Source organism: Melospiza melodia, chromosome 15 (assembly GCF_035770615.1).
Source record: "Melospiza melodia melodia isolate bMelMel2 chromosome 15, bMelMel2.pri, whole genome shotgun sequence".
NCBI classification, from domain to species: Eukaryota; Metazoa; Chordata; class Aves; order Passeriformes; family Passerellidae; genus Melospiza; species Melospiza melodia.
The window spans coordinates 14839388-14859237 of NC_086208.1; the positions used below are offsets into that span (position 1 = coordinate 14839388).

At 46.8% G+C, this 19850-nt stretch overlaps 1 protein-coding gene across 1 annotated transcript; it reads right to left on the reverse strand.

Annotated features, from left to right (window-relative positions):
- Positions 1-2163: 2163 nt before the first annotated feature.
- On the reverse strand, positions 2164-18234 carry FAM174B (family with sequence similarity 174 member B). Its single transcript, XM_063169895.1, has 3 exons — positions 17960-18234; positions 11038-11169; positions 2164-5945 (listed from the first exon to the last, which is right to left on the reverse strand). The coding sequence occupies exons 1-3, from the start codon at positions 18232-18234 to the stop codon at positions 5942-5944; spliced, it is 411 nt and encodes a 136-aa protein (XP_063025965.1). The 3' UTR covers positions 2164-5941.
- Between the last annotated feature and the right edge of the window lie 1616 nt (positions 18235-19850).

The following is a 19850-nucleotide window of genomic DNA, read 5'->3' on the forward strand; positions in this document are numbered from 1 at the left end:
AGCCTTTGAAGGCTGGCAATTAGGATTGTAACATCTTCCAAGACAGAGATTAAAGATGCTGGTTGAGGCTTTGAAGCAGCTGCTCCAGCTCCTCAGGACCTGCCTTCTCCTTCCTTGTCCATCTGCAGCCTAAATGGGCTCTCCCCATGGAGCTGGAGGGAGCTGGGCTACCTGTGCTGCTGGTCCCTAATGTGGAGACAAGTGAGGGAACAAGGGGGCTGGAGACACCAGCATGAGGGGAGAGAGAAGCTCAGAAACCAGCCTTATGCCTCCTGAGCCATCAAAAACAGCATCTGGATTTTTAACACCCTTTGCCTCTTAGCTTTAAAAGCAATGGCCACGCCTTCCATGCTGCTTTCTTCAGCTCAAGAGTTGTTTTCCATGAATTAGAAGTGCTGTTTTGAAATTTATTTGGCTCATCTAACATGCTGTGAGCAAAGGCCAGGGAAGGAGTGAGCCAGCCTGGAGTGGGTGTCTGTCTGGAACCAGAGCTAGAAGAGTTTCTGGCCTCTTCAAAATTGGTAATTGCCAGCTGATAGGGAGATTAACTATCCTCAAGGCTTCTGTGCAGCCTAGTTACAGACTACTGAGTCTTCAGCAATTAGAGCTGTTCCTGTTTCACACTCTTAATAGAGCTTGTTGTCAGGCATGATTCCAATCATCTCAGGGCTCAGCTCCTGTCTCTGACAGCGTTTGCCACACATCACTGACAATTTTGCAGTTATCAGTATCAAGGCATCCAAAGATCACTGACACTGAGACACAGGGAAGACACCACCCCCACACCTTTTCCAGGGTTGTAAATGTGAATTAGCTCTGTTCACTTAACCTCACTCCTGCACACAGACTCAGCAAGAAGAGCAGCAGCTTGTACGAGGGTGGCAACAGCCACCCACAGCAGAGGGGAAGCTGTGCTGTACTCTGGCCCATGCAGAACTCTTCTAGATACTGCAGAGACATCGCCTTAACAGGATCCATTTAGGAAAAAAATGTATTAAGACATGCCTGAGAAAATCTTTGTTGCAGCTTTGGGCTTTCCCATGTCAAAATTCAGGAAGGGCTGAGCTGAGCCTTGCCCTTTCCTCACACAGCCTCAGCTGCAATCACCTCCATCAAACTCAGCTCTTACTCAGGTAATAATTTCCAGAGGTCATTTGTTCATCTTCCACTTGAGACCCCTTCAGAGAGGTAAGTACACCAGCACTGCAGCCTCTGCCTTTTGTTCTGTCCCATCCTCACTCCTGCAGCCTGTCCTGCTTAGCCAGAGTCAGGCTAGGGCTTACCTTGAGGGGTTTTACAGCTTCCTACACAAACCAGCTGAGCTGCTCAGCAGCTGGCTCAAGGCTGACAGCAGGTTTTTGGGTATTCTGGATGAGATTGAGCTTCAATCTGCTGGCAGGACGTAATTCAAAAAGCAGAGGCGGGACAGCAGCTGCCTCTTGTCTGCAGCACTGAATTACTCTGAGACTGTTCCTGAGGAGATGAAGACATCAAGGCACGGAAATCATGGCAGAGAGGCAGAGCTGATCCATGCACAGGGTGCTGGGCCAGTCTGTCCCGTAGCTGCTCCAGAGCCCAGGAGTGTCTGCTCTCCACATCCAGGAGGAAAATATGCCCTGAGAGCTGCCAAAAGTGTGGAACAAGCAGCCTCAGACTGCCCTGATCCTCATCACCAGCACTGAATGCCCTGAAAGCCAAAGGCAAAACTGCTTCAGAGATGGGCAAGTTCATCAAGCAGGTCTGGAGGGGAAGGAAGCTGCTGAACAGCTGTGGTGTGACATGGTCACCCCAGGGAGGGGACAGGGCTTGGCCCAGTGTGCTCGGAGTCTGGGACAACAAATGTGGCTACACTTTGTGGGCTCTGAGGTACCAAACACCAAAGGCACGGAGATCCCTTCCCTATTGCAGAGGATTTTGCCTTTGGATCCCAGCAGTAAGCCCAGCTTCCTGATGGTTGATGGGGACCTCTTGTATTTAAAAGTCCCCATCAACCATGGTGCTAAAACCAGTTTTGCCCCTTGTTAGGCCCTGAATCAGAGTCACAGGACAAAGGGACCTGCAACCCTTTAATAATAGAGCACACAGGAGCTCTGACTCCACCTCATTCCAAAAGGCATCAGCCCTTTCCCTCTCCTGCCTCAAACATAACACACAGCACAGGGGTTTCAAGAACATGTTTAATGATGGCAGTTTCTACTGAAACACATGAAGTCCATTCAAACACAACCAATTTTTCCTTAAAAAGAAGCTTTGGTCACCATGACAAATTCTTTTTAAAAAAACTTCAAAGCAATTGCACAAAATTGAACACATGGTCCTGATACCTCCTCACACACAAACTGCAGCAGCAGAAACTCATCTAACAAGGAAAAAATCTTTAACAAAAACCACAGCCCTCCACCCTGCAGAGATTATACCATGTACATGGAATTAGAGGGAACAGTTATGAACAAAATGTTTGACTTAATTAGTGTCTAAGTTTTCAAGCTTCATTAGTGCCTGTAGACTGTTACAAGTAAGTTTGGTCTTAAGATAAACACCAGGGGATCACAGAGTCAGTGTGCTAAACAAGTGTTTGCAGTCATCTCTGCAACTTACAGGGAACAAAAGAGGAGAAAAATACACATAACAAAGCTATCTGTGTAGTTAGTTCTGCAGGTAAGCATGGCACACTGATTTCTGGCTTCTCAAGTGTAATCTCTGGCGACAGGGCTGTGGCTGGAGCAAAGCAGCTGCAATTCTGTGCAGGGTTTTCCCTCCACATGCACAAAGGGAAAAGCCTCTGACTCACAAACTCGGTTTGCCTCAGCCAGGAGTTGGAGGATTCTGTGAGCAGTAAGTGAGCTACAGGCAAGACAGCTGTAATAACATTTCTGTTTCCATTTTCTGTAACAAAAAAATATGCCTTTTAAAATGCTCTTGAACAAAGCAAGTTTGACTACGCAACACAAAATAGCAGCAGATACTAAGACACGTTACAGTCACAATCAGATTAAATCTGCAGTGTAAGATACACAGGACATTAAGGTAAAAAACTCATGTAGTGGTTAATGGCTATTTCTTCTCTGATGAACTCCTAGAACTACCTGAACCAAACAGTTAAAATTATTAAAACTATGTTTTAAACTGATTTCTACAATTAAAAAAATATTCATATATATACTATTAGATGAGTCACGTCAAGTGCTCTTAAAATCTTAACTAAATATAGCTATAGAATATTTAACCAGACAATTTAAATCACATACAGCAAGTTTTGTAGAGGTAAACATTGCCTCACATTTGCAACAACAACTGAGTATCAGACAAAGCATTTGGATTACTTTAATGACTGTGAGCAACTGGTCAGGTTGACCTTTTATTTCCACCAAGCAGCTGCTGCTTCCCTATAAGCACTTTTTAGCTTATGGCACACAGTTTGGGACTTCCTCAAGGAGCCAGGAAATCCCAGCTGCTGTTGAGCACCTCCACCTTCAATACCTGGTCCCTGTCCACCATTGAGATTTGGCCATGTTGTGAAAATAGTGAGATTTTTTTTGTTTTTTGAGCTACAAGCAAGGGGAGCAGAAGGCCTTTGCCAGCCTAACTCAGCAAGTGACCTGAAGCTGCTGGAAAAACTGATTTCAAGAACCAGCTTGCTCAGAAGGCAGAAGTGCCCTTCATGCTTATTTTCTCCTCATCTCTCTCCTACACAACTTGGTCTTGCCTTTTTTTTGTGCAAAGGGATGGTTTCATTCCCTGTCTCCACTCTGAGAGTGCCTGATGCTCAGCCTAATGAGTGTGGCAGGAGAGTGGGCATGAACACGTTGCCATGGTGCCTGCACAGACAGGGCAGCCACCTCATCCCCTCCCCTCCCTCCACAAATGCCAACAGAAGCTTTTAACCTCCCTCTCTGCTCTCAGTATTGCCACTTCTCTGACTCCAAAAGGGCTTGGTCTGCCCACAAAGTTCAATTGCCAGCCTTCACTCTTGCAGCCCTGAATAAACTCGGTATTTCCTTCTGGAGCATCCAGCCTAGAGCCTGAAACCTGTTTTACTGAGGTGAGGAAAGAGCTCCAGACCTCACCTGAACCTGCAGCATCGTTCCACTCTCTGCTCCCTGCGGATCCTGCCAGCCAGAACAACCTGCCCAGCCCATCCTCACCTCACAGCTGACATGTCAAATATTGCTTGGTAACAGAGGCACAGAATGACTCAAACTATTCCATGAATGAAAATAACAGAGCATTTTATAGTGCCTTGATGACTAATATTAACACAACAGTCTGCTTTGGGATTTTTCCATCCAGGCTGAGTTGGCTGTCTGCAAAGCCTTTGCTGAGTCACAGCTAGGGGAAAGCAAGCTGTGCTATGGCAGCTGCTGAGATGAATGCACAGGGCTGCTGGAAAGGAAGAAAAATTCCCCTTCACCTCCTTTTACTGACTGAAGGGCCAAGGGGAACCACACAGAACTGGCGCAGGTCGTGGTATCATGACAAAGCAGTTTGGTTTCTCAACAAGCCTCAAATCTCAATAGGGCTCTAAAAAAAAGATAAAAATCCCAAAAGTGGCAGCCTGCTGCAAGGCTGGTGCTTTGCCAGGAACTGCAGTCTCCTTGAGGGACTGCAACTGGGAGAGGGTCAAGCAAACAGTGGGACAATCCTAAAACAATTGGAAAATATGCATTCCCCAAGAAAAGCAAGGTTTCAGCCAGCTTAAAAACCCAAAATAGAAGGTGTTAAGGAGTGCAGTAAACAGTAAAATCTGAACTTCATCTGTGGTTACTCTGAAGGAAAACCACAAATGAAGAAAGTAACCCAGTTAGGTTTGCCCTTTCTGCCGCTGGCCTGGAATGCCTGGATGCCTGTGGTCTCCCAAACCCAACCTTTCCAGATGCTGCAACCCAATTCCCACAGTGTCATCCCACAGCTCTGACCTCTGCAGCACAAAGCACAGCAGGGAACAACAGCTAAAAATCGTCCTTCAGTTAAATGAGCTTTGTCAAGCAGGTAGTAAAGGAAAACTTCCAGTTTGACAGAATAGGATCATTTACATGAAGCTTCCATGAAAAATAAGACATGTTCTCTCTGCAATCCAATCATTCCACATGAGGACTTAACTTTGCTTAGAAAAAGGTAATGAATTGTAGACAAGTTACAGTCAGCACAGGACAGTACAAAACACTGGTTTTACTCCCAGTGGAAGGGCAGAAAATTACAAAAATATATCTTCTTTAATCCAAGATTGTTGTAGTTTAGAGCATGCCTGATTCTTCCTATTTCCCTGTGGTCTCACTTACTGAAGTTGATCTGATCAGAGCTCCTTGGGACAATGAGTGTCATCGTGAAAACTTAGTGCAATTGTTGTTTAAAAAAAAAATCAGTAGCAAGTCAAGAAAATTTCCTACATGAGTCGACCTCCCCACCCCTTCCCACCCAAACCCTACACCAAACACAGTGTGGCATTTCAGCATGGCTTACATTTTTACCATCTTAAGTCCTAAGTCACCTCTGTAAGGCCCAAAAATACTTCTTGATTTTTTTTTAAACACATGATCCGTTTAACAGTGACTGAAGTTTAACAGTGACTGAAGTGTTGAATTAGGATTTTAGAAAATAAGTCCTTGGGGCAGCTTGCTTTAATCTTCCTTGTCTTCCTCCTTCTGCAGAATTTATTTAGAGTGTAAGGAGCTGCACCTTGTAATGCTTTGGTGACACTGCAGCCCTCCTAAAGCAAGAGAGCCCGGTTTGCAAAGAGGAACTCTGGTCATTCCAACGCAGGAGCTGGGACACCAGGGAACCAGATGGTGCTGTTTGAGTCAGAAGATCCACAGCCTGCTGTACAAACAGCACCTCGAGGAGGTGCAGAGATGAAAGCCTCCCCTTTCACAGTTATGGGTTCAGCAGGTCCCTCGACAGCAGAGTGACGTCTGGCAGGGCACTGACGCTCCACGGAGCTGCTTTACCTGGAAAGCAGAAGAATTAATACAGCTGGAGATTTGCAATTAAAATTACTCACAGGCAGAGATGAGAACCCACGTGTGAAGTGGAGAAATAAAATCCCAACGGGCACAAAGGAAAAGGCAGCATCATTCACTGGGATTGCCACGGATTCCAGCAGTTTGTGTATCTGGTGGCAGTGATGGGATGTTAGTGCCATGGCAGAGAAGAGATACCAAGGGAAGACAAAAGCAGAGTTAGATGAGGGAAAAGCCAGATGCTGGAAGATCCTGTGGTCACTCACTGTGCAGAGCAGAGAAGGGAATGTGCACAGGGAGGCACATGAAACCACATTCTGCACCTCACAGCTTTTACACACCAGTGCACCCCTTACCCATCAACACACACGGACCATTCTCCTTGCTATGGATGCTCCTCCTGACACCCTAACTGCTTCAGGGTTCAAAAAAAATCTTAACAGGAACCTGTTACACTGCAGGAATAAGGCAAGAGCCCTCCCACAGGACTGCAAGAGCAGCAGAACATGGTGTGCTCTGCAACAACTGTCAAATAGCATCAGGAAAGAACTGGCCTTCAAAACCCAGCCAAAATTGCTTTTTGACTATCTCTTTTTCTCCCCTGCTGTAGACCTATGGGAAATCCTTAACAGCAGCACCAAAGCTTTGGCAATTTGTTGTATTTATAGTGAGCTGCTGCCTGTGTTGGTGATTTGCACCCCCTTCAGATGAGGATAAATGATACCCCTCCATTTACACACAACTTGTCACTGCTGCCTGCTGGGGAAAAAAAAATAAGCTGCTATAAACCCCAGTACAATTCACCTGGCATCATCCAGAATTGCCTGCAGCTTTCACTGGAAAAAAAAAATCCATTAGAGCTGCTCCCTTGAGAGTGAACACCTCTCAGTAACAAACAGAACAATTCCATGCTCCATTCAGAGCTGCACACACAGCCAGGATCTGGAAAGGATGCAATCCTAGAGAAGGCACCAGGAGTGTAACCCATATTTTACAGAGACTCCCAAGGCTTGGGTACATCAAAGGCTGAGCCCTGCAACTGTGCTGAAGATGTTTCTCTACAGTTCAATGCTATCAGTGCCTGGAAAAGGGATGAATCCAGGATCCAGCCCTTACATGTGGTGTATCTTTCCTCTAAAACATCCTGCAAGCTCTCAAAAGCCCTTTAGACCCACAACGGTCGAATAAATATTCCTGTCCTCTTCCCTCAGCCTGCCACTTCTCCTTACACATAAATCCTTCTACTTTCAAGAGCACTTTGGAAGATGCATTCCTAAACCACTTCTGCGTTTGGCCGGTGCTGCTGCTGCTGCTGCTGTTAGAGGAAAAATGACAATCCACAGGGAAAACAAACTGAGGAATTTTACTCAGCCAACAGGAAGGACAGAGGCTTCAGTCTGCCCCAAGAAAAACTTTCTATCAGTATTTATTTAGGAGCCTGACACCAAAACTGGCATTTAAATTCCAGGTTCTTTCCCCAGCTCTGGGTTGTCACATGGCACATGTGGCCCTGGACAGTTGTGAAATTCCCCCAGCTGGGCCCAGCAAGCGAAGCAGGAGCAGAACTCGCTGCCTCCAACAGCTGCAAGTCAGCAGGGAGAGGAGCCACTGCTGGTATCCCAGATTACTGAAGTGCTTTCAAAGCCTTTCATGTGCAAGGCGCCGCGGAATTTATTCAGAACCTGCTTCCAGTTTCCTATTGAAGCTGACAAGAAATCCCCCAATGAGCCTCGCTAGAGTTAATAAGCTTAACAAGCTAACAATTTTATTTACCTTTTCAGAAACTGGTTCTTTTTGCAGCTGTTTTAATCTCTTTTATTACAGAAAATAAGCAGAGTGCTCTGTGGTGGGGGATGGACACCAGTTTGCTGGGGATGTTTGCCTGTAACCTACTTTACTTCACTGCTCTCTACTCAAGTGTCCCTGAGTGCCAAATGCCTGATGAATCCATGGCTGAGCTCCATCACAGAGATCACAGAACCCGTGCAAATTCCCCCTGCCCTCCTGAAAGAAAGAGCTAAAGGAGCAAAGAGGAGAGGGAAATCTTCAAATCAAAATCTATTTGTAGGATGAGAAAAAGCACATATGGAGAGTGGGAATCTAGCTTTCCACTAACTCATTTTTGAAGATGTGCACCAAATCCCATCATAAAACTTGAAAAACTATCTGACATCTGGGAAATTATGACCAATATAGTTCATATGGTCCAGGAATCAACTGGACAAGAATACTTTTTGGCCTTCAGCACAGACTGAATCAGTGATCAAGAAGCAAACACTCTTTCCATGGCTCTGTTTGCTTTCCTGGTGTAGCTTTATAGCAATTTCAGAACAATTCTGGAGCTATTTATCCAAATGCCTCTCTCAACAGCAGAGCAAATATATAGAGAAACATGCATATTAAAACAGTGGTTTCCACAAAGCTTTTTAAGGAGGTATCAATGTCCAAGTGATCTGGCATCTTAAGTCTGTGACAGTCTTTGTTTCATACTTTCCACCTCTTTTCACACAGAAATGGTGCCTGCAGGATCAGAGGCCATGGACAGAGCTGCTTCCCTGCTACTGGAATGAGGTTGCAAAGAGGGGATCTGATCCAGCACACATTTGACAGAGGCAGCAGTGGGTGGCTTTTGCATCCACAGAAAGGACTCTGTTTGGGCAAGATTTTGAAGTGCTGCCTTACTGGAGAAAGGTGGTTATTTCTTGTTGCTCCACTGCCCAAGGGAAGCCAGGGGGGGAACTACTGGGAGCCTAAAACTTTAAAGCTTCCTGAAAAAAAAAAAATGGAAAAAAATAGCAATGACCTTCATCCAACAGCCCAATTTACACTGTCTGCTGTTCTTTGATGCCTCGTGTAAGACTGGAAACAAATCTGCACAAGGACAGAGCATTAAAGGAAAGAAAATTAACTGCACGAGAACCAATTGGAGAGGTAAATGTCGCTTCTCCCCTGTTGCTGCTCCACACCAACTGCCTTTTAATTAGAGAGCTGTTTGCATTACATGGGGAGAGAGCACAGAATCTCAATTACTCCCCCAAATACAGATGCAAGTGCCAGCACGGATCTTTCAGCAATGGGAGGGGATCTCAAATAAATCAGCTCAGAGCCTCCCACGCCATGAATACCAGCCTGGGGGGCAAGGACTGAGGCAGATATACCAAGAGAAAACCTGTTAGAAGTTTATCCCCTGACTCCCTGTGGGCAAGTGTGAGCTGCTCTTTCTGCAGCTCTATCCTCCCCTTCCCATCTGAACACAAGCACCTATGAAAAAAAATCCTGAATAGTTCAATGGTCAAACTCAGCAACTCCAATTTGCAAAGGAGTCTCTTTACTGGTGACAGGATTTGTGAACTGTTTGGGATACACTCTCCAAGCTGCACAAAGGAACCAGAGAGCTTGACACCTTCCACAGCAAATGTATCCTCAAAGAAGCTTTCCCAAAACCAGCACTGCTAAGGGGCTGTCTGTAAGATGATATTCCCCTCCGAAATGAGTAGCTCTGTTTGAGCTAAACAAAAGAATTCCTGAAACAGCAAGGACTGCAAAAATCGTGCAATTTAATAGCTGCTGCACTATGGCAGAAAGGAGGAATTCCCACAGCTGAAAAGAGGACTGCTTGGCCAAGAGCAGGGACCCAGGATGAGCTGATACCTTCAGTGATAGCAGCAGAATTCCTGCTCCAGGGAAGCAACACCAGACAACACAAACACAGCCCTCAAGAGACAAATGGTCTCCAGCAAGCTCTCTTTGTTCATCCACTACTTCACTTTCAAACATCTTGTCCTGAAGCACTGCCATGATTGAGATTCTTCTGTTCTCACTCTTTGGGGAAAAACCCTCAGATCGCATTTCCAAAAGTTCACAGAGAAAGTATGGAGTTAAAAGGAAAAGGGTGGGACATGGGGGCTGTTTAAACTCAGATCTTTGCACTCTGGGTTTAACAAAGCTTGATCACAAAGTACAAACTGCACAAGCTGAAATTATTAGAGCAAACCCAGGGCAGCTACAAGGAATGGCAAAAGTCAGGTAAGGACTGATAGGAGTCTTCTAAATCATGAACTAATTGTTTACACTAAGGCTTGACTCGCACCCTTCATTGTTTCATGGCTCTCAACTATTTCCTGATTTTTAGAGAGAACTAATGCAATGATATGGGAAACAACCAGTGGAGCATATGGTGGGGTGTGGTTCAGATGTTGGCACACATGTGCTCAGAGCAGATGTGGTGTTCCCCCTTTCCAAAGTTAGGAGATGGGCAATGTGAGTAAAGTCTGTAAAATCACCAGTTATCAAGATCTGCATTTTTATAATTAGGAGAGCTTATTTCAGCCAAAGTGGGACAGATTTTCAAGCAGGCGTTATTTGGATGAGAACACAACTTGAATAGTGTGGATGGCTTGATGCAAACAAAAATAAAAGATGCAGATACCCTGATGCCATAAATCAACAAGCAGCATCTTTATGCGCTGAGTTGTTGCCATAAATCTTCAGGCCCAGAATAGGCAGCAGAACTTTGGGGTTGTCACACCACTTCCATCTCAAAAAGACAAACATATTTAAGGAAAGTTTGTTGCTAAGGGGTAACTGCTAACAGCATCACTGAGGGCACACAGTCCTCTGTGTCACAGACCAATCTGGTACAAATCTTGTGGAGATTCATTCTGATTTCCCTCCCAGGCTCACAGCCTGGGAAAGAAGCGGTGGATCCACAACCCTTGATCCACAGCCCTCCATCCAGGGTGAGCACACAGGAATGACTGCCAGCAGCTGCCCCAGAGGGGAAGCTCAGTCTGTCAGACCCTGTCAGCTACTTGGGACACGTGTACCCCGTTGTGCTGCTCTGCAGGGGAAAGAGGAGTTCAGACAGCCTGGGCAGTGACAGGGTTATTGCAGGAGCAGGGGAGGACAAAGCCCTGCTGGGAATAGCCCTAGGAGTGTAAAGGAAAGGGAAAATGCTTGGGCAAAGAGGGAGACTGTGACTGCGTCATCCCTGCCAAGTTAGCCAGCAGAGAAATAAAAGAGCTGTTTTCACTAACAGGAGCTCAGTGAGCAAGCCTAACTGGATGGATGGCAGCAGTACCTGTATTTCACATCAAACACTGTTGAGTCTTCATCCTCGTCGTCTTCTTCGTTCAGAGGAGCCATTTCCACCCTCTCCGCCGGGGTGGTGATAATGTCGTACTTCCTGGTCTTCTTAATCCTCTTGCCAGACCTGAAACACAGAGGGGGAAAACACTCTGTATAAAATGCATTATACAGCATTCCTTGGAGAGGTGAAGCTGCTCCCAGCAGCTCTGTTGGATTCAGACCCCCTAAGAGGAACGCTTCAGAACCAGCCCCTGTCCCCTCCTGCTGCCTTTCCAATGCCCCTCTTGGTGCCTGTGTGTGGAGCAGCTCCTGGTCAGCTGCAATCCAGGTCAATGTCAGCCCTTCCACTGCTGACAAACCAGAGGTGCTCTGGCACCCAGGGCAGGCACACGAACGCTGCAGCCACCACGTGCTCCTGCTGCCACCCTCAATAAGTGAGACACGGGCTTAATCAGCTCAAGCAGGCACTGGTTTAGTGAACATGTTCAGATGAGAAAGCACAGGTTAAGCCCTGCTGAGCCATGGGAATGTTCTAGGCAGGATTAGGAGCAAGGAGGTGATGCTGTCTGGGTACAAAATTGCCTGCTTTCCTTGCAGTCAGGCCAAGCTCAGGACTCTCACAGCAACAACCCTGAGTCTCACTGAAGCAGTTTCAGGCTCCATCTGTGCAGGTGCTATGAAAAATAATCAACCATTGTTCAAAGCTAACTGTGCCTACTGCCTCTCCTCCCACAAATGCCAGCCTTACCTTCCTTTGTAAATGGAGATACACACCTGCAAATCCCACAGTTTTGACAGATCTATTTTCTAACACTTACTTTCAATTAATAAACACTTTGTGTGTGGCTTTTCAATGTATTCTCTGCCTCTAGCTTGAATTGTGAGGGTCCTTTTTTTTTACTTCACCTACTGTTTTCATGTATACTAGGAAGGTCACACTGCTCATGCATGAATGCATTTTTGTGATTATGCATTCAAGAACATGTTGATGTGTACTCGGCCAGCCTTCAGGGAGAAAAGTGGATGGTTTTGGTTAACAAAATGCAGAACTTTCCCCTACACCTCTTAGTAAACAAAACTGCTACCTGCCGAGCATGACAAGGGAGCTGGTGCAGACACAAGCAAGCAGCCCAGCAGAGTTTTGGTAATCACAGCTCTGAGCACATCCCGAGTGCACTTTCACCATCAAGAAGCCGTGCCGTGGCACATCATGCAAGGTGTGCCAGATTCAAAAGCACAGCTTTTGCCTCAAGAAGACTTTAAAACAGTTCCACAGCATTGCAGAGACACTGGGACTCCAGCCCTGAGCGTGCATCTCCACCACAGTGGTCCCTTCCAAGCTTAAAGTTAAGGAAATTTAAATCAGTGACCATCTCTGATGTGGAAATCTCAGTACCTCTGCCAAGCACTGCTTTTGGGCAGTAGTCCAAGGCTGAACAAACAGGTCCCAGCCCTTGGGATGAAGCAGTTTGCATTTCCTCCCTGTTCTAAAGGCTGGGGTTGCATCAGGAGTGAGGAGAAAGTCACCTCCTGGTCTTATCTTTAGAGCTATCTGTGCTGCTGTGTCACGCAGAGCACGGGGTGGTTTGCTCTTTTACTGCTGTTGTTGAAACAAGTGATTTTATATCCAGTACAGGAGGACTCTTAACCCAAACACTTCAAAATCCTTTTGAAACCACTTCTCTGTTACTCTGCTTCCCTGCTAAACTAGCAGCAAAGTGACGCAGGGAGGTCTCTTCTCACAAGTAAAACATTGTTTTTACATGAAATATTTACTCATGCTGGGAAGCCTAAACATAGACCAAGACTAAGCTGTCAGAACTAACCAAGCACAGCCTTACCACTCTGCACTCACAGGCTACAGGGGGTTTCCATGGGTTCCATTTAAGATCCTGCCCAAGTATCAGGCCCACTTTACTGAGACCCCTCCTCCCACATTCCCTCCATTAGAAAATGTAACTTGTTCCACAGAGTTCATCTTAAAACTGTTAATAATGTAGTGGCTGAAGAAATTACTGCAGAACAGATATTTTTAGAAATAGGAAACTAGAATCCTTGTGCCTCCAGCCATTAATTAGTCTATTTGGGCTACATTTTCAAGAGGACCTGGAGAAGAACTCACTGTACAGTGACCTATTAATCCTCACAACCTCACTTAATGATGGTGCTCATCTAGGATAGGGAAGAAGCTCATTTGGCTGCTGGATTTTGGCTAAGCTGTTACAACCAGTTGTTTGCCATTGATAAGGCAGAAAGGTCTTTCTTTCCCTCCCACCCCTTTCTCAATCCATTCCAGCCCAGATTATCTAGCTAATTTGCCATTAATCTGCTTTCCAGCAGTCCGTTTTCTCATTTGCTCATTTGCACAGCTCCCCCAGGCTTCATAAATACCAGAATTACCCGAGCTAACTTTGCAGGAAAGCCTTGGGAGTTTCCCTACATGCCTGTCAGGAAACTGTTTCCCATTAAAACTCCTGAACCTCAGCGGGATCCCTGTAACCATCAGCAATGACAGCACGAAAAGGAAAAGCACTTTATTCAGCAGGTGGGACCAGGCAGCAGAGTCAGCAGAGCGGCACAGGGCAGGAACTACAGAACACAAATGTTTCATGAACTCTGGAGACCTCCTGCACAGGATCAGGACACATCAGACCTCATGGGCAAACAGAGCATCTCCTTTCCAGCCACATTCATTTTGTGGGTTTTTTTTTTAAAGCAATAAAGAAGCATGCTGGAAGCTGTGGGCAGAGTGTGGCCCTTGCACAATGACAATGCACTCCCTAGGGTAGAAGTGGTTCCGAGTAGTTTAGCACAGAAAACCATCTTCCACTTAAAAAATCCTGTTGCTTCTGCTGATTCAGCCACCCCCTGTAATTAGGAGAGAATGCTACAGGTCTTGCCCAGAATTATGAGGTGGAAAGAAAACCTCCTCAGAAAGGCTAACTGGGGGCATGGATATGAACCTTTCAGTGCAGACCCAGGGCTGAGGCACCACACATCACACCAGGGTCTGCCTGCTCCACCCCACATCCCTCTCCAGACAGCAGGGAATGACACACAGAGAGCAGAACGCTGCCTTTGTGGCTGTACTTTGACCAGGGGCTATTTTGATCAAGCACCAGTCATATGCAGCACTTCATCCTCCTTTCTGAGGCATCATGTGGTGGGCTAAGTGCTCGAATCAACTCACTGGTTCATTGTATTATTTACGCCTCTAATCTATTTTAGTCCACAACCCTGACATTCAAAGATTATTCTTTTCCTGACCCAGAGAGAGAGAGGTCTCCGCATGTTTTACCTCCTGCTAAGAGATGTAGAGAGAAAGGACCATCCCCTAGCAAGAAAGAAAGAAAAAAACAACAAAAAAACCCCAAATAACTCAAAAAAACCCCTTATCCCTTCTAAGTAGAGTGCTTACTGAAAGTCTTACTAAGCCAGTCCCTCCTAGAACTGCAGCAATGTTCTATGCAGAATGGAATCAGGACCAGTTTATTTCATGTTAATGGACTCCCTTAGAAGTTAAAAAAAAAATGGAACTAAAAACCTCAGGAAACTCCAGGCTTCCTACCAGCTGATGAATTAGATCAGCAATATTGCATTTCTGTTGATCTCTCTGGCTATCTCTGCTCTCTGGATGGTGCTGTATACAACAAAGTTGAAGCACTAAGCCAAGTCCTCATGTGTTTTCTGGAGATGGCACATTTCTGGACTGACAGGACAAGGAGGAATGGTTTCCAACTAAAAGACAGCAGGTTTAAATTAGATATTAGGAAGAAATTCTTTTACTGTGAGGTGATCTTTGAGGTCCCTTCCAACCCAACTGTGATTCTGTGATTCCATGATCAGTGCTGCTGCCTGCCCATGGCTTTCAACATAGGTCACATATATATATATATATATATATATATATATACTTTAAGGCTGGATATTTGGTTGATTTGAGGTTTTTTTTTCCTCTTCATTTAACATAATTTAATTTGAGCTTTTCTTCCCTGTTGCTAGCAGGAACATAAAGCCTTGTCTTTGCTGGAGTACTGTAACTGGTTATAATGCAATTATTTTAAATCAGTAAAACTCTCTGGGGTTAAGCCTTGGATGGCCTGGAGCAACTGTCCAGCTCACAGAACAAAGGGTCTTGTATCTTATGATCATATGCTTGAACCTCTCTCCTCAATCTCATTTATACCAGTTTTGCTATTACTGGAAAACTAAGCTTAAAGTGGTATTTGATGAAGAAATCAAAATTGAACAAGAAGAAAAAAGCCAACGCAACAAGATGCAAAATAAGCAGGTAGCTTTTCTCTAAAAATCTAGATATACAGCAGCCTTTCCAGCCTGGATTCTGTTTGTTCAAGACATGATGCAAACACAGAGTTTTCTGCAAGTAAAGCTTTGGGTTGCTCTCAGCTGGCCCACTGCAGCAAAAGTAACTTATCAGCTTTCCCTAGAAGGCACACGGTCCACCAGCACAGTTGGCCACATCTGAAAAACTGTGTTTCTTGTGAGCTGATCCCAAAAATTGCATTGAAATGGAATGAACTGAGCTGCACCAGGGGAGAGCAACAGGGCAGAACACGGAGGTAAAAAAGCAAAATCCAAAACTCAGATCAAAGAGTGCATTTAGCCACACACAGTCTGTTGCTGTGTGTCTTGGTAATGCAAACTACCCAACTATGTGCTTGAGAATAACATGGAATTTGGTTTGTTGTGGAAATGGTTTTGGGTTGGGAGCATGCAGAGCCCACGGCTGTAGGAAAGAAAGCAAACCCTGGACTGGGCTTGCAAAAAAGAATAAATAAATAAATACTATAGCAAATTAGAGCTTGCCACATGCAGACAAACAGCAAAGTCTTGGCTGGCCTTCACAGACCCCAGCAGCCACAGAGAGAAAGGAAATTCAGACCACTTCGGGTGACACCACATACTGAACCACACAACCATCAGATGAATTCAGGGCATGGCATTTCCAAAAGGGATGAAAAGGAATCTCTGAGTGCTGCCTTAAGAACTGAGCTGAAAGCGGGAGACAAATCTATTCCTACTCAAACAAAAAAGGGAAATAATATCAACAGAAAAATATGTAAAAATGAGATGTAAATAAAAAATAAAATGTATAAAATATTAATCTGATGCCTGTGACGAGTATCTGGCCAATCACTGGTTTACTTAATCTCTACAACTCATACAAAAGGACAATTTACTTCCAGCAACACAGAATAATTTCACAGTGAAAGTTTAATCAAAGATTGGATTTCAGCAAAATCTCTTTAATAGGAATCCATGACTCTTCAGAAAAAAAACCAGAATGTTTTTGACTAAGTGTGAACAAAGCTTGTATTCTGATGGAGAAAAGCTTTACATTTATTGAGGGTAAATCCCTTATCTCTTCTGCAACAGAATCTCCACTGATCTGTGTTGTCAGCTACAAGTGTGACGCTGTACAAACATACCTGTTGGTATTCTTGCCTCGTTTGCAACTGGGATAACTGTTTACAAACAAGTGCTCTGTCAGATAAAGAAACATTCTCAGAAGCCAATAGCTTCATTTTCCACTTCCCCAGCAGGTTCTACCAAAGATACACATGACATCTCAGAGGGTGTTTAACATATCTTTAATGCTGCATTAACTCTGATCAGCTGTATAATGACGACTCTGGCATGGGAGAATAAATCCATCCTTCCCAAGGTGACTTTAACTTGGACTTGTTTTTGCTGATAATGGTATAGGGAAGGCCTTTAAAGGTTATCAGTTTGCCTTCTTTGGCTACCAATATTCAGCCAGGTCTCCTTGACACAAGATATTGCTTCATACTCAGAAGAAACTGTAGCAAAGAAAATAAACTCCCCAAGATCACACGGAACTAGGAGTAGAAACTTAGTGCAGAATGAAAAGCCTTAGTTATAGACTTCCTAATTCTAGCTCATATAATCTCTACCAATTCTGCTGTTTGTATGTGACAACTCTGTACAGCTGCAAAGCAGATATATTGATTTAAAAAAAAAACCAAAAAACACCTCTTCAACATTTTATTGGGCTCTCCCAAACCACATCACTTTATGAGCACATTTATTTGCATTGCCTGTGCCAGCTGCTGCACACGCTTAAGCAGAATACAGTTAAATGTCAATTTCTTCAGAAAGTAGCAGCCCTGATCATTTCGGTTTATAGACCACACTTTGGAATACTACCATCGTCAACGCTGCCCTTCCTACACGGAATTAGCTCAAAGCAGGGGATGCAGAGCATTCAGCCATGCACAAAGGAGCTGCCTGAAGACAGAACAAGGAAGAATGGGCCAGCTCCACTTGTTTAACTGCTTCTGTCACCTGAGCCATGGCTTCGGCGCCGAGCGGCAGCTGTTCCCGTCTCTTTCCGGCTGGCCCTGCCCAGCAGCCGGACACCGAGCTGTGACACCGAGCTGTGACACCGAGCTGTGACACCGAGCTGTGACACCGAGCTGTGACACTTGGCCATCTGGGCCCCATCTCCGGCTGGGCTTTGTGTGTCCCCATGGCCAGGCTCCCCATGGCTCCCTGGGCACCAGCGTCCCACCACCATCCCCGCGTATTCCCCGCTGTTCCAGCGGAGTCTCCCGCGCTCCGCTCCGTGCCCAGCCCAGCCCCACAGAGCGGGTGGAGAATCCCATCGGGAGCCCAGCTCCGGTCCCGATTTCCTGCGGGAGCGGAGCGAGGCGAGGCCGTGCCAGGCCGGCAGCCCCGCACGGCTCCCCAGGGACCAGCCACACACACCGGGCTTTGAGCACATCACCAGCAGGTTATATAATGCATGACTATCTGTAAGATACGTATGATATTTATCAATAATAAAGCAATAATACAGGAGGGGTTTCCCCCTGCGGCCCCTCGGCGGGTGCCCCCGATGGCGGGTCGCGGCTGCCGCGGGCGGTGCCCACCTGAAGACGCGGAGCAGGAGGCAGGCGATGAGCGCGGCCGTGAGCGCGCAGGCCCCGATGACGGCGGCTTTGAGCGCGGAGAGGTCGCGGAGCATCGCGGGCACGGGGCTCAGGCGGGCCCCGCTGTGGTTGCCGGGGCCCGGCGCGGCGGGCGGGCGGCTGCCGTTGCCCGCCGGCGGCTCCAGGCTGCCGCGGGCGGCGGGCGCGGCGGGCAGGAGCAGCGGCAGCAGCAGCGAGGCCGCGAGCAGCGGCAGCGGGGCGGCGGCGGAGCGCATCCTGCCCGCTCCGGCTGCCCCGGCTCCGGCCGCGCTGCACCGAGCCCCGGAAGGCAGCGCCGGCCGGCCCGGCCCGGCCCCCGCCCCCCGAGAGGCGCCGCCTCCCGCCGCAGCCGCCGCCGGGGCCCCGCGGCCGGGCAGAGCCGGGGCCGGGCCGGGGCCTCCGCAGGCTCCGCTCCCGGAGCTCCCGCGGCCTCGCCGCCGGCTCGGGCCCCGCTGCTGCCGGGGCCGGCGCTGCTCCCTCGCTCAGCACGAACAGCTCTTATCAGAGAGGATGCAAGGGGAACGCGATGGTGGGGAAGGGTCTGGAGGGGCCATACGAGGGCATCATTTGGTTGTTCAGCCTGGAGGAGAGTGAAGACAGAGCCCACCGCGGGCTGCAGCTTCTCCGATCCCTGCGCTGTGTGACCAGCGACAGCACCCAAGAGAACCTGGGGGTCCGGGGAGGTTTAGGATGGACATTGGGAAAAGGTTCTTAACCCAGAGGGTGGTGAGCATTGGAACAGGCTACCCAGAGAAGGGATCACAGCACCGAGCCTGACAGAGCTGAAGCAGCATTTGGACAACAGTCTCAGGCACAGGGTGGAAAAGTTTGCATCTCCTGTGCATAGCCAGGAGTTGGACTTCGATGATCATAGTGGGTCCCCTCCACAAAACTCTCTGTTTCTGTGATTCTGTGGCTACTTTTAATTGCAACACACAACATCGGCCCAGCTGCAAAACAATCGCAGGGTTCATGCTGCCATCAAACAGGGCACAGACCTCCCGAGCTGCTGGGTCAGCACGGCCCAGCTGCTACATCAACAATTCCTACATCAGATTTATGTCTTTTTGCCTTTTCGCTGATCACCAGGGCTCTGCTCCCAGGGTAAGGTATTTACAGATCTTTCACATCTTTAAAAATGTAAGATGTGAGAAAATCTCAGCCATGGTTCTGCAAACCATCCTGGGGCACTGAGCATGTGAGTGGTGCCATCAGCCAAGCCAGGCAGGGAGCATAAATCATAGAATTATAGGAATCAGAGAACATCCTGGGCTGGAAGGGAATCACAAGGATCACCCAATTCCTGGCCCTGCAGAGGACAGCCCCCAAAATCCCACCTGGTGTCTGAGAGCATTGTCCAAATGCTACAGGCTTGGTGATGTGACCACTGCCCTGTTCCAGTGACCAACCACCCTTCTCTAGATCATCCACCATCTTCATGACCCTTCTTTGAACACTCTCTAATATCTAATAAAGATATCTAAAATATCTTTAAATAGCTAAAATTCTAAATATCTAAAATGTCTTTAAATATCTGGATTAATAAAACACTCTCTAATATCTAATAAAGGCTTTATATCCTTCTTGTATTGTAGCACCCAAAACTGCAGTGTTTGAGGTGAGGGGTAAATGAGGGAGCAAAGTGCCTGTGCCATAATACAGCCAAAACCAACTTTTGCTTTCAGTGTTCAGTATTAGCAAGAGCATCATTGCTGCTAAATAATTGTATGTGGAGAGAAGGGCGCGTTGGCACTGAAATGATGTGAAACAAAGGGGGAAGATGAAAGAGCTGATTTCTGTCCTATTAAGCTCTGCACTTCACGGCTGGCAGGGCAGGGTATGATCGATATTA